Source organism: Bubalus kerabau, chromosome 1, assembly GCF_029407905.1.
Source record: "Bubalus kerabau isolate K-KA32 ecotype Philippines breed swamp buffalo chromosome 1, PCC_UOA_SB_1v2, whole genome shotgun sequence".
NCBI classification, from domain to species: Eukaryota; Metazoa; Chordata; class Mammalia; order Artiodactyla; family Bovidae; genus Bubalus; species Bubalus kerabau.
The window spans coordinates 222,932,467-222,945,918 of NC_073624.1; the positions used below are offsets into that span (position 1 = coordinate 222,932,467).

The following is a 13,452-nucleotide window of genomic DNA, read 5'->3' on the forward strand; positions in this document are numbered from 1 at the left end:
TATTGAAAATGTTATGTAGAGAATGGTGATTGGTTCATGACTTTGAAATATACTAGAAATTGAATTGTAAAACTTGCAAATGAATTGTAAGTTTTAAATGAGTGAACACTACAGTATGTGAATTATATCTTAGTGAGTTATCATTTTAAAAAAAATCTTGCTTTGATTCCAGTAGATATTTAGACTATGTATTATAGTTTGTCATAAAATTTGAGAAAACTCAATGGTATGAGTTGAGCTTCATTTGGAAGAATGATCCTTTTCTGAGTCAGAAAGCTATATAAACACAACATGCAGAGTAAACACTCGGTTCATACTGGAAGAAACAAGGGCTTGAATTAGTAGACTGTAGCTTTAAGAGAATAAGAACAATGATTTGTATAGCACGTGCTCTCCAGGAAGAAAAACATCATTTCCCCCCCTTCTCTGGTACTTTATTTACTATCCTAGAGATAGTAAGTATGTTTAATAATAAGTACCACAAAATGATATGTACACATGTAAGAGCTAAAGCTGGTTCTCTTTGGGAAGAGAAGTTTGGGGAAATTACTGTTCCTTTTTGGTTTGATTTGGGGAATTTTCAGTGATTTTTAAAGGATTTTTTTTTCTTCATTGGACCTATATTCAACCATATACATTAAAAATTGGAGAGATTCCATTTGGATGAGATCCAAGATGAGTTCAAGTTCTGCTCAGTTCTCGTATTTTACAAGTGTATTTCTTGCCCTGGGATGACAAAAAATCATTTATAAATATTCACTTTCCTTCTTCCTACCATTCCCTTCTCCACTCAGATCACTGGTTTGTATAAAATCTTGTCCTAATATCCTAAGGAGGTCAAAGATTCTTAAAGATTACCACGCACATCTTATCATTGGGTAATCAGAGCATGGGAATGAATTTTGTTGGGTTTTCAGCCCTGTTGCCAGGTTGGCAGTTGGTTCTGCATTGTGGAAAAGTTGGTGCTGCTTGTCATTTATTTTCTGAGTGACAAGAGGGTGTTTTGGAGCAAATGGAGAACCTGTCACCACCTGCTGGTTTACCGCATAGAGGGTGGGTCTTCCACATTAGTGCTTTTCCCTTAGATACCTTCTTTGTCCTTGGCTGTTTTAATTTTTCCCCTGGTCAGTTTTCCTTTTTTTTCCTTTTTCTAGTCATCTGAGCAGACTTTTATTCTTCCTTTTAACTCAGAGTCACTTTTTTTTTTTAATTTTTATTTTTCAGAGTCACTTTTAAGGCAGTTAAAGTTGTACTGGCTCTGGAATGAGTCTCCCACATATTAGCTTTGCAGCCGTGGTCAAGATAGTTAGCTTTGCCAAGTCTGTTTCTTCTTGTGTAATTTGGGGCTCATGATAGTACCAACCTAGAGGACTTGCTGGGATTAAACAAGGTGAGCTCTGTGAAGCTCAATGTCACTTACTGACATTTATTGAGCATTTAATTTATGCTTTTTGAAGGAGACCAGCACACAGTTAGTCCTAACACTCCTGACAATAGCAAAACAAGTTAAAGTTTGCCTGGTTACTCCTTCAGTAAAGTACTCATCACTCTGTGCTGCGTTTCTTCTGCTGTTAATAGATGATAACCTTGCAGAGAGTTACCATGAGAATTAAATGAGATAATATGTACAAAGCACTTTGAACTGTACCTGGCATATGGTAAGCTCTCCGTGAATGCTAGCAGTTTTAAATCTTGAATCATTCCTGTACTTTCAGTGGAAAAAAAGAAAAGAATCCTTAGCAACACCATGGGACTGAGTCATGCTGGGTTGGTCAAGTCCTGTTCCGGGGTTGGTATGTGTGTGGCCAGCAACTTGACTGCCTTCTTCTTCCTCTTTCAGCTGCACAGTTGGACAGCATTGGCTTCAGCATCATCAAGAAATGCATCCATGCTGTGGAAACCAGAGGTAAAATAGTTTAGCAGATGGCATTGTTCTTGGCGAAGGTCACACATCTGGTGAGGTGGCAGACCTGCGACCTGCTGTTTCCCAATCTCTAGTGACTCATTAACTCTCCAAATGCCACTGGCAGTGTGTTTCCACAGCTTGTGTTGTTCTGAAGCACAAGGGCTCTCAGCTGATTTGATTCATTTGGTGCCATTAACCTTTTCAGCTAATCAGAAGACTGTTTTAAATACATGCGTATCAAATACATAGCATTATAAGGAATCTAGTTACTGATGTGTGTTAGTCACTCAGTCATGTCTGACTCTTTGTGGACCTGTGGACTGTAGCCCACCAGGCTCCTCTGTCCAATGAATTCTCCAGGCAAGAATACTGGAGTGGCTAGCCATTCCCCTCTCCAGCAGATCTTCCCAACCCAGGTATCAAACCCAGGTCTCCTGCATTGCAGGCAGATTCTTTACCATCTGAGCCACCAGGGAAGCTACTAAAGTTACTGAAATTCAGTTAAAATACTAAAAACCATGGTTGTGATATAATAAATATATGTGATTCTTTGTTTACACATCAGGTTCCGGCAGTGGGTCTGATAGCTAGCATAATTCAGAAATAGTGATATTTCAAGATGTCAGTGACAGTTGTAACATGTTAGGAAAATATCTTTGGTTTGCAACCAAGTCGCATGTACTGCTAAAGCTGTGATTTGTTGCTTATATTGTAATGGAAGAAAATGTTTAATTTCAGTTATAGGTTAGTGGAAATAAAGTTGTGATTGTTTTCCTAAGTTGATAGACACCCTGAATTCTCTAGTGAGCCTCTTGGGGTTGTGGACCCCAGATTAGGAATTCTGCCCAGGGCACTATCTAGGTAGGGAGAAAGGGTCAGGCCCCTGGTTTCCTGCAGTGGTGCTGAAGTCACACATTGACCTTTCCTGGGTCCATAGGACAGCACTTTGAGGTCACAGAAGCTGGTTTGTCAGTGGTCCCTGTCCCAGAGGAGATAGCTGCAAAAGAGATTCCTCCATTCTGGCAGTTTCAAGCTTTGAGTACGTTGTCTGTTATATTCCCGAGGAAAGCTGATTGTTGTCTTTCCACTGGATTTGATTTGAACCATTGTCAAAGATGGGAATCTTATTGACTTTCCAACCTCTCAACCCTCCAGCCCTTTTGCTGAGGAAGTTCTGTCTTCTAAAACAGGATCCTTGACTCTTACAAGTTTAGAAATACAAGCATTTTATTAAAGGCTATGAAGCATTGAGTAGAGGGGGAGGAAAAAAAAAAAACAACTAACCATATAAACTTCTACTCCTGTGCATGTAGTCCAAATCTATTCTTTCCAAAGTAATCAGTATAATGTGTGCTATTTTTTTTTAAGTTTGCTTATTTCTGCTATACCTTCCTTTAATAAAGAGTTGCAAAGATGTGTAAAACATAGTCAGAGAATATAAAATAGAAGAAGGTGAGATTTCTAGAAATTGATCTTGAGGAAATAAGGTCATGGGCCAGGTTGAGCCATAAAGATGTTTATACAGTAGTGTTAAAGTAAGAAACAAAACAAAAAACAGAAATTGGCCAAATGTCTCAAAAATTGGTTAAACCAAGAATGTGCTACATCCATGCAGTAAAACCCTCTGAATCACTAAAAATGCAGTAGAAATATATTTATTGAAACCTAAGGTTTTTATTAATGTATATTACGTGAAAAATGCAAGTTATGAACCAGCAACCAGCCTGTCCACTCTGAACCTATTCTGGGGACGGCAAGGAGAGGAAGGATCATGCCTGCATGGGCAACTTGTGTTGTGAGTGGCAGTTTCTGCTGTCCTTTGCTGTCTTCCTTGGATTTGTCTATTTTCCATAACTGCACTTTTGACACATTTAAAGTGTGTTACTAAGGTAATTTTTCAATAGCGTTTTGATTTGCTTGTCATTTTAAAGGAATGAGAAATAAGAGGTACAGGGTTCAGTTCAGTTCAGTCGCTCAGTCATGTCTGACTCTTTGTGACCCCATGGACTGCAGCACGCCAGGATTAACAAGGGTAAAAGTATAAAAATGGAGCCAAAAGTGAGCTCCCCTCCCCTCCATGATGAAGTTCAAGTTCCTGCAGAGGTGGGCCAGCCTCTTTGTCTCTCAGTTTTCGGCCGCCAAAACTGAGAGCAACATCTCCTAATCATTTAAACTCCTTCATAGTCTGTGTGATGACTGCAAACCCACAGCTCAAGAGGGTGACTTTTTCTGATGTAAAATCAGAAAATATATGCAGTGATTAGCAGAGGAAAAAGAGAGTCACCAATTGGTTTGATCTTTTAGCCTCCATCTCCTCATCCCCACCCCCTCTAAAATGAGAATGAATGTGGTATATTTTAACATCTAAAGAAGTTTTAACACAAAGAGGAATCAAGGACAGTGTGAGTTAAATGCCATTTTCGCATAAATGCTTGGGAGCAAGTGGGTTATGTCCCTACTGTGGTGCATGTATGCACACACCACCACCATTGGTGGTGACCGGAGGTGAGTGAACAGACCTCTCATACGTGCTGAGGTTTGCCAATCATCCACTAGGAGCTGGAAGTGTGTGAAGCTCTAGGAAAGCACGGAGACAAAAGGAGTGGAGACACTGCAGAAAGGATAAGCCCTTCAAGCCACCACATCACTGAATAATGGTTCTGCTACTCCATAACCTGAGGCCCATCCCTCAGGAGACCCAGGGTCTCCTAGCCCATGAACCATGCAGGATGATGTACATGCTTTTATAGTCCATTTGAGCTGTAAAATCTTACCATTCTGGACTACTTCCTTTTGTTTATTAGTTACATTTCTATAAAGGCCTTGTTAAAAACACTGCAGAGTCAGCCTTTTCCCAAGTTTCTTCCAGGAAATTTTGTTTTGGTCCCAAAGTAATGGCCCTGATGAATACTCTATTCATTCTGTCCTATATTGTAGACTTACCTAGGTACTGGGGATATAGTGGTGAAGAAGATAGACTCACTGTACTTAAAGTTTACGTGATAATTGTGGGGGGAAAGCAAACAAGAAGTTGAATAATAAAGATGATTTCAGATACTGTTGACTACTATAAAGAAAAGAAAACTGGTTAAGGCAGTGGAGAATAGTATTGGTCATGGGATGTTTTTGATCGAAGAAATTGCATGTAAGCTGAGACCTCAGTGGTGAAAAGATCTGGGAGAAGAATGCTCCAGGTAGAGGGAATCCTGTGCAGAGGTTGTGGTTTGGGGGCATGAGCTTTGCATGTTGGAGTTACAGGAAGGCACACATGGCTGGAGGAGCATAAAGGTGTTTGATAAAGCAGTCAGAGGCGGGCTGTGCTCAACTGCGTAGGGCCTTACAGACCATGGTCAATTTTGATTGTGATCCAAATGCAGTGGGAAGTCATTGGAAGATTTTAAGAAAAGAGATGATTTGAACTGACTGACCCTTTGAAAAGCTCCTTTTGGGTACTAAGTGGAGGATGGCCATCAGGGGAATAAGCAGCAGCAGGAGACCAGTTAGTTGAGAAATGTCAGATATAATGGGCTTGGGACCAGCAGGAAAAAAGTCATTTCACCATGTCATTCCACTTGGTCTGGATGTAAAGGATGCAGTGGTGATCTAATCCTTGCAGTTAAATGAACAAAGTACTGAGGCTGGGTGTTTTGGTTCTTTGTTTGGGTGTTTGAAGGTGAACCCCTTCTAGTCTATTTGCATATTTCCTTGGGTTCAATAAAGGTGGTCAACTTTTTTCTTTATAAAGAAATTTGCACCACAGATGAATGACTTGTCTAATTTCTCAGCCTTAGCTGATAACATTGTTCAAAATATAAAATGCCCCAACACCTCAGTGTTTGCATTCTGTATGCAAAAATAGATTATAAAGTGTTTATCCTTGTCTGTAGTGTGAACTTATTTTATCGTTTCATTTTTGTCTTTTTAAATGAAAAAACTGGTTAAATATGACATATGGAGGCGTGTATATTTCACATCTTTCAAAACTCTTCAGATGCCACCTTGGTTTTGTGCCCCTGTGATGACTGAACTAACATGAGGGCTGAAGTGTGCAGCACACCCATGAAATCCTAGACAGCTGTACCAAATCCCACTCCTTCGCTAAGAGCAGAGCTGAGTGACAGGGAATTTTAATTAGAGAAGCTTTTAGAAGTCCTGAGAAAATGAAAAAAAATGCATTTGGCTGGGTTGGCCTGACTGGTGTTCTGACGTGCCTCTAATTAAATCTTCACTGTTTCTCTTCTCAGGGATCAATGAGCAAGGGCTCTACCGAATTGTGGGGGTCAATTCCAGAGTGCAGAAGCTGCTAAGCGTCTTGATGGGTGAGTGCAGGGGCTCTGCCAGGCAGTTCCCAAGGGTTGAAGGGGGAGCCTCCTGAGAAGGAATTCGAGTGTCCAAGAGGTAATTCCCAGATATCAACTGTCCTACTCACCAGCGGTCATGGCCTCAGGCATTACTGGAGGAGATACTGAGTGGAACTAGACCAAACGAAAAATGGCAGGTTCACAGTGGCACACCCTCTCTGTCTGTAGAGTTGGTTGCCACCAGTCCAAGTGGTGCTCCACTGCGCATGCGACGACCACACCCTACTCTGTCTTTAATAGCTCGTGACACTCCCTTTGTCCTCTTTGAAGACCAGCATTTCATGGGGCACACCCATTTTCCCCAAGAAAGCTCATCCTTCTATCCTGCAGAGAACTTCAGATCTCATGTTCCCAGTGACTGAGAAGGTGTCATCCTGTGACTTCCAGATAAATGTATAGAAGCAGAGAAGTCTTCTGATCCTCTTTGCTTCTAGACTTCCACCTAGTCTCTGTCATTTGAGCAGCAGAACCTCCTTTGCAGCTGGCTGGTATAAATATAAAACCACTATCTCTAAATGTGCAGCATTTGAATCAAAAAGCCCTGAGCCAATGAGCCAAATTTGCCTAGGCTGCAGATTTCCTGTATTTTTAGATATGAATGCAGGCAGCCTCGGTGAGTCACATGGCTCTAAATGGCAAACGGATCAGATTTCACAGATTGGTGGCTCTTACTCCTCCCCATGGAAGTCCAGCCATGCACTGTTAGAGATAGACTTGCTCAGGGTCCACGCTCAGTGTTTTGGGCTGGGACACTTCTCTTTGTTAGTACTTGTCATTTCATTTTGCCATCCCAGTTTCTGAAAATAATTTTTATGTGTAAAGAAAACTCTTCTTTCATATTGATCAGGAAAATTCTCTTTTTTTCTCAACTCTTTTAAGCAAAACTTTAACGTATGATAGTTGCCGTGAGATCTTTTGTTGGAAACTATGATTGTTTGTGAGGTACTCTTGCACTGAGAATCTAATTTTTGGTTCAGATTTGAGATATAGCTAGTGTTTTTGTGTTTTTTTTTTTTTAAACTAGACTTTTTATTTTGAGATAATTGTAGATTCACATGCAGTTACAAGACATAAAATAGAGCAATCCTGGGTACTTTAACCCACTTTAATAGTAGATTATAATACAGTATCACAGCCAAGATACTGATGTGATCAAGATACAGAACAGGTCAGTCACTGCAAGCATCCATTTTATGGCTGCCCTCATCTGCCTCACCTCCCACCTCACCCCCATCGTTAACTCCTGGCAACCACTAATCTGTTCTCTGTTTCTGTGATTGTTGTCCTTTGTTGTCATTTCGAAGAAGGTGTTAGTCACTCAGCCGTATCCAACTCTTTGCATTCCCATGGACCGTAGCCTGCCAGGCTCCTCTGTCCATGGGATTCTCCAGGCAAGAATACTGGAGTGGGTAGCCATTCCCTTCTCCAGCGGATCTTCCAGACCCAGGCCTCCTGCATCACCGGAAGATTCTTTACTGTCTGAGCCACCAGGGAGGCCCAAAAAATAAGATTGAAGGTGTCATTTCAAGGATTTTATTTAAATGGAATCATATACTGTTTGACCTTTGGGATTGGGTTTTTTCCAGTCAGCAAAATTCCTTTGAGATTTGTTCAAGTTGTCTTGTGTATCAAGAGTTCTTTTCTTTTGCTGAGTAATATTCCATGGTGTAGATGCACCTGAGTTTGTTAGCCAATCATCCAGTGAAGGATGACTGGATTGTTTCTACTCTGGGGGCAAACAAAACAGCTGTAAACACTGTACAGGTTTTTGTACAGTGTATAAAATGGCAAAGTAATGAAGATTAACTTGTTTCTGTAGGATAAATGCCCAAGAGTGCAGTTGCTGGATTGTACAGTAATATGGTTGATTTTTGAAAAGTTCTAATGTAAGAAAGAATGAAGAGTCTAACAGGTATCTATCCTTAGTCTTTCATTTCCAGTCAGAGCTACATACGTTTGTGGAGTGTCTGCTCTCTGCAAGAGATGGTCAGGTGCTAGAGGTGAAACTTTGTAGAGTCATTCCTTGTTCACAGACTATCCAGTTAGGGGGCAGTTATGCTTGCTTATGAAAGTTGTTATGTAAGATATGGTGCTGGTGCCCAGTGGGAGCTGGGTCTGAAGGTCTGAGTATTGGAGGGAGAACAGAAGTATAATTCAGGTTCAGGAAATGTTACAAACCAAGAGTATTGATTTCATTATTATTATTTTAATATCTGAAAATACTTAAGACTGGAATAGGAGAATTAAAGCTGGAAATCTGAGATAGCCCCTTTGATTGAAGAACTCGAATATTGTTCTGAGTTCAGGGGTTTTTTTTTTCTCTGTAGGAAGTAAGATGCTATTAAATTTTCAAAGTAGTGAGTTGTTTGTGTGAGTACTCTTTTTACACAAAAGTGTCAAGAAGACAATTCAGAATAGGCATTTATTTGCTCACATTACTGGTGAGTCCAAGATGGCAGAAGCATGGCATGGTCTGGTGGCTCCACATTTGTTGCAGCCTTTCCCATTTCTTTTTTCTGGTGTCTGATTATCTGTGAGCCCTTGTCTTCCTATATTCTCTGCTGTATTCTCTGCAGGAAGGTTCATAGATAAACCAGCCTCAGTGGTCCTTGGAACTTGCATCAGTGAGTGGAGAGTGTCTCTCTTGATCTTCTTGACAGAAGGTCCCATGGATGGACTTTGACTGATCCATATGGGGCCATCTGTGTGATTCATTTCACAGTCTTCAGGCCAGTTGCATGACCTACAGCAGATAGATCCCAATGGTCTGGATCCTTTGCTTGTCTCTGATCCCACACCACCTCTGGGAGGTTGGTGGGTGTGCAGGGGTAGGGTGGGAAGGGGGTTGGTCCATAGAATCTTGGGGACTGAGCAGGATTATTAATAGAATGATGGGAGAGTGCCTACTGGAATAATACTTCTGGGTGATTTTTTTTAAAAGTATATGGTCAACATAGATGTAACTTGATCAGATGCTAGTTTTAGGCGAATAATGCTGGCAGCAATGTGGAGCATGCATGTGATCTTGGAAACACATGAAGGAATAAGACAGTTGGGATAGATTAGGCAGAGCATGCACGATCAACTGCTGAACCAGAGAGCTGCTCTGAGGTCAGGAAGAAAGCACAGCCTCAAAAGGACTGGAGAAAGAGAATCAACAGGACCTTGTAACCAACTAAATACACGGGAGTCAAAGGGGCAGAGAGATTTCAGAGGCAGCAGATGATTGTGTAAGATGACACTAATGAAAAGAAATATGACATTTTAGATGGGGTTGCTAATTTAAAAGAGAACCAACCATCTTAGCTCACGTGTGCTAAGCAAAGAGTGGTATGAAAAGATCTTGTTTTTATCACTTCACTTAGTGACCTTTGAACAAGATATTTGTCCTGCTCGCTTTGTCAGTTTTCCTAGGGGCAGACAAAATAATCATGAACATCTGAGAAATGTCATGAGAAACTAATAACCAACAGCTGAAAGTCACAAGGCCAGCTGTCTCTGCCAGGAGGACATTACAGATAGACTGGATTCCAGACTGAGGTTCAACTAGAGCTGAGAGGTGACCACAGTCAAGATCTAATCAAAAGTGTTGAGAAGGATATCTGGGATTCTCACTGTCAATGAAGTTGAACAGTTTGGCTCTTGGAACTGAGGGATCACCCATTAGGCCAGAGAAATTCCAGACCTGAAGGCAGAGCCGTGTCTCTCTTCATCTTCATCAGTTCTTCATACTTGTACTAGACTGGGTTAGCCAAGAATGTAAAAAAATATAACTCATACTCCAAAACCTCTCCCTGACACGGCTGGGCTGAGTATGAACCATTCAGTCACTATTCCTTCATTCTGTATTCAATGGATGCTGTGTTATGTACCAGGTACTAAGATTTGGATTATTGGTCAGAGTCTCTCAAAGTGGAAGAGTGCATTTTTATTATTGAAAATGAGAGTTAGAATTAAGCAAAACCAGAAGTTTCGTTTGATTGCTTCAAGTTGGGGGATGTTAGGTGGGAGGAGGAATAGAAGAGCCAGACTTTGAAAACACTGTATTTTGCAGAATCGCGTTTCTTAAGAATGCCTGCCAGAATTTCTCATAGCATATGCTTTGTGGCCTTCTGTTAGTGTCATCCCAAGAGTTGCCCTTGATCCGTGTCTTTGAAGAGTGTCAAGAGGAAGAAGATTTACAGCTGCTTAGAAATAGAGTGGCTTCCGTGTGTGTACTGTTTGGTTTTTTTCTCCCCCTGAATGTTAAGTGAAGGTAAATCTTTCTAAAGTTAGATTCAGCATTTAAAAAATATTGATAGCTCTGTCTATGCATGTTCAGTATATGTCTGTCTCTTCATGTACAGATTTTAAATACTTTTTTCTGATTAAAAGTCATAGTAGCAAAGAAGAAATAAAAGTCTTTCAGACTATAGATAATCTTTATTGACTATTTTATCATATTACTGTCACCTTTTAAATGTAGTGTTCCATCATATAACAAAAAATGCTTAGAAATCACATGGTGCATATATGTTGCTTTTTAGCAATCTTCTTTCACATATCAGTATAATGTCTATTTTCTGTTACATTCTTCTAAAGTGTAGTGGGGTTTTTTTTGGTCACCTATTGTATAGATGTACTATAATATTTTAATTAGCCTCCTCTTCTCAGATCTGTAGATTACTTTCAGTTCTTCATGATTCTAGAAAGTGCTCAGGTGAACATCCCCACAGAAGCAGGATAGCATAGGTTATGAGCACGCCTTTTGGAGTTGAGCAAGTTATAATTAAACTGCTTGTCCATTTGACTTTGCACAAATTATTTAAGCCCATCTAGTCTTCTGTCTCATTATCTGTAATAATAGCCTCTGCCTCTGTAATAAAGAGAGGATTAAAGAAAAGATGCATGTGGGTTGCTGAGTCCAAAGTCTCTATATGTTAGTCAATAAATGCTAGCTGTTGTTATTTTAGATTTTATATGCATGTTTAATTATTTCCTTAGAGTTTAAGACGTTGAATTTCTGGGTCAAGGTATGTACATGTTTTTAAGGCCTTTAATTGATATTCCCAAACTTGCTGTCAGAGTATCCTTTACCACACACCATTCTCTGTTACTTTTTTGCATATAAATTATAAGGATTTAAAAAAATATTCTGGGTGAGATTGGCCTCTTTTTTCTAGGTTTCTTGCTGATATTTATTCTTTCATGAATTGCCTATTTGTGTTGTCAGCCAGTTTTCTATTGATGTATTCATCTTTTAATTTTAAGACATTCTTATATATGGAAGCTATATTACCAATATTTTCTTTCAGATTATAATTTATTTTGAACTTTATATGGGTACTTTTGTTTTTGTTTTGTTTTATGAATATTTATAATATTTTTATGAAGTCCTAGTCTTTTTCATAGATGGATTGTGCCTAAAAGACCTTCCCCATTCTAGGACTGCAAAAACTTTGTTTTCCTTAAAATCCATCTGAAATATATCCATGAAAAATGAAAACTAACCCTCCTTTTCCTCAAATACTTACACAATTGACAAGTAACCATATGTCAATGAGGAGGAAAATTTTCCCTTTCTGTTATTTTATTTTTAAAAGATGCTTTTTTTTGATGTGAACCTTGTTTGAAGTCTTTATTATATTTGTTATAATATTGCTTCTGTTTGATATGTGTTTTGGTTTTTTTGGCTGAGAGGCATGTGAGATCTTAGGTCCCTGACCAGGAATCAGACCCACACACCCTTAATCACTTAAGTCTTAACCACTGGACTGCCAAGGAAGTCCCTCCATTGCTTTAAATATCACCATTTAGTCCTTCTCTTATACATATTGGGGTCCAGTGAAGGAGTTTTCACACATGGTTTTCTAAAGAAAAGCAAATTCTCTTTCTGTTCGTTATTCTTCAATTCTTAATATTTTAAAAACATAAATTATCTTCATTTTTCATCTTTCTAATGTTTTCTGTCTTGATTCTTTGCATCATAAGCAAACATTCTAAAATTTGCACCCCATATCCATGCCATTTGTTTTAATTTCTTTGGGGCTGGTTTTTTTTTTTTTTTTTTGCTATTTATAATGCACATTTTAATTTGGCAATTGAATTATCAGTATTTTTACTGACTTATTTTAGCTCTTTTCATTTCTACCTTTCTGCCTTCTACATTTCACCTTTATTATTTCAATGTGTCTTTTTTTGCTTTGATGTCTTATTTCACAGCATCCATATTTTTCTGAATTTTATTTATAATGCAGAACAGATGCTTTCTGAAATGTTTTTGAGTGCTTTGGTTTCTGTGTTTTATGTGAACAAGTATTTTATCAGCTTTTTAATCTTCTTTTTAAATCCACCTGAACACAGAGTGGTTATAAACCTTTGCAATTGAATTCATTGTGAGTAGACTCTCCTTATTCTGCTGCTGTTTTCATGATTCCTATTAGAACCATCCTGTCACATGAAATTAGAGCACTATTATACATGATTCCATCCACGTTTCTGGTACTCTGAAATTTTTCATTTAGTGTGGACCTACCTGTACTCATGAAAAGGTTTCTCCTGGTTCTGGTTGGTCGTGGTTGTGAATGAAGTGGAGTTACTTCCTGGTTAATCTGAAGTATGCTGTGGTTATTCATTTGTCATTCTCATATTTGTTCTAGAACTTTCCCCTCCTGAATTCATTTCCCTTTGTATAAGCAGACACACCTCCACTTCTGTCACAGTCTCATCTCACTGCCTGGATTGCAGTCTCGACACTGAGCTGTGCTGTGGTGGGATGGGTGCAGCGCAGCGTGGCCCCCCTCCCTGGGGTAGCGTGGGCTGTACCTCAGAGCGGGCGGAAAGCAGTCACCCGTCACATAGTTCCCCAATGTGGGTCTTCTTCTGGGCTTCTCCTGAACTCTGCCTGGTGGATGATCCTCTAGGGACAAGTAGAATGTTGATTGTGAGCCTTACTTTCTGTGCTGTTGAAACTTCCCGTCCCTGTGTATGTGTGTGTGTGTGTGTGTGTGTGTGTGTGTGTCTGTCTGTCTGTCTGTCAGTGTGTCTTTATTGTTTCTCACAGTGAGATTGAGGGAATGCAAGTTTAGTGTTGCTCTTTTTTTTCTTCTTATCCTGTAACTATCCTGTTTTGTCTTTTGGGTGTTTTTTTTTTTTAACTAATATTTAAGGTTAGTGCTACAGAGAACACATGGAAGGTTTGAATTG

The 13,452-nt window shown here is 39.5% G+C and overlaps 1 protein-coding gene across 6 annotated transcripts in view; it reads left to right on the top strand.

Moving 5' to 3' along the window:
* Window positions 1–13,452, top strand: part of ARHGAP26 (Rho GTPase activating protein 26) — a 467,573-nt gene that overhangs the window by 282,680 nt on the left and 171,441 nt on the right. For all 6 annotated transcript variants that reach the window (XM_055556593.1, XM_055556623.1, XM_055556624.1 and 3 more), the window contains exons 13-14: window positions 1,841–1,906; window positions 6,151–6,225. In XM_055556593.1, coding sequence (XP_055412568.1) covers window positions 1,841–1,906; window positions 6,151–6,225 — 141 coding nt within the window. The remainder of the gene's footprint in view (window positions 1–1,840; window positions 1,907–6,150; window positions 6,226–13,452) is intronic.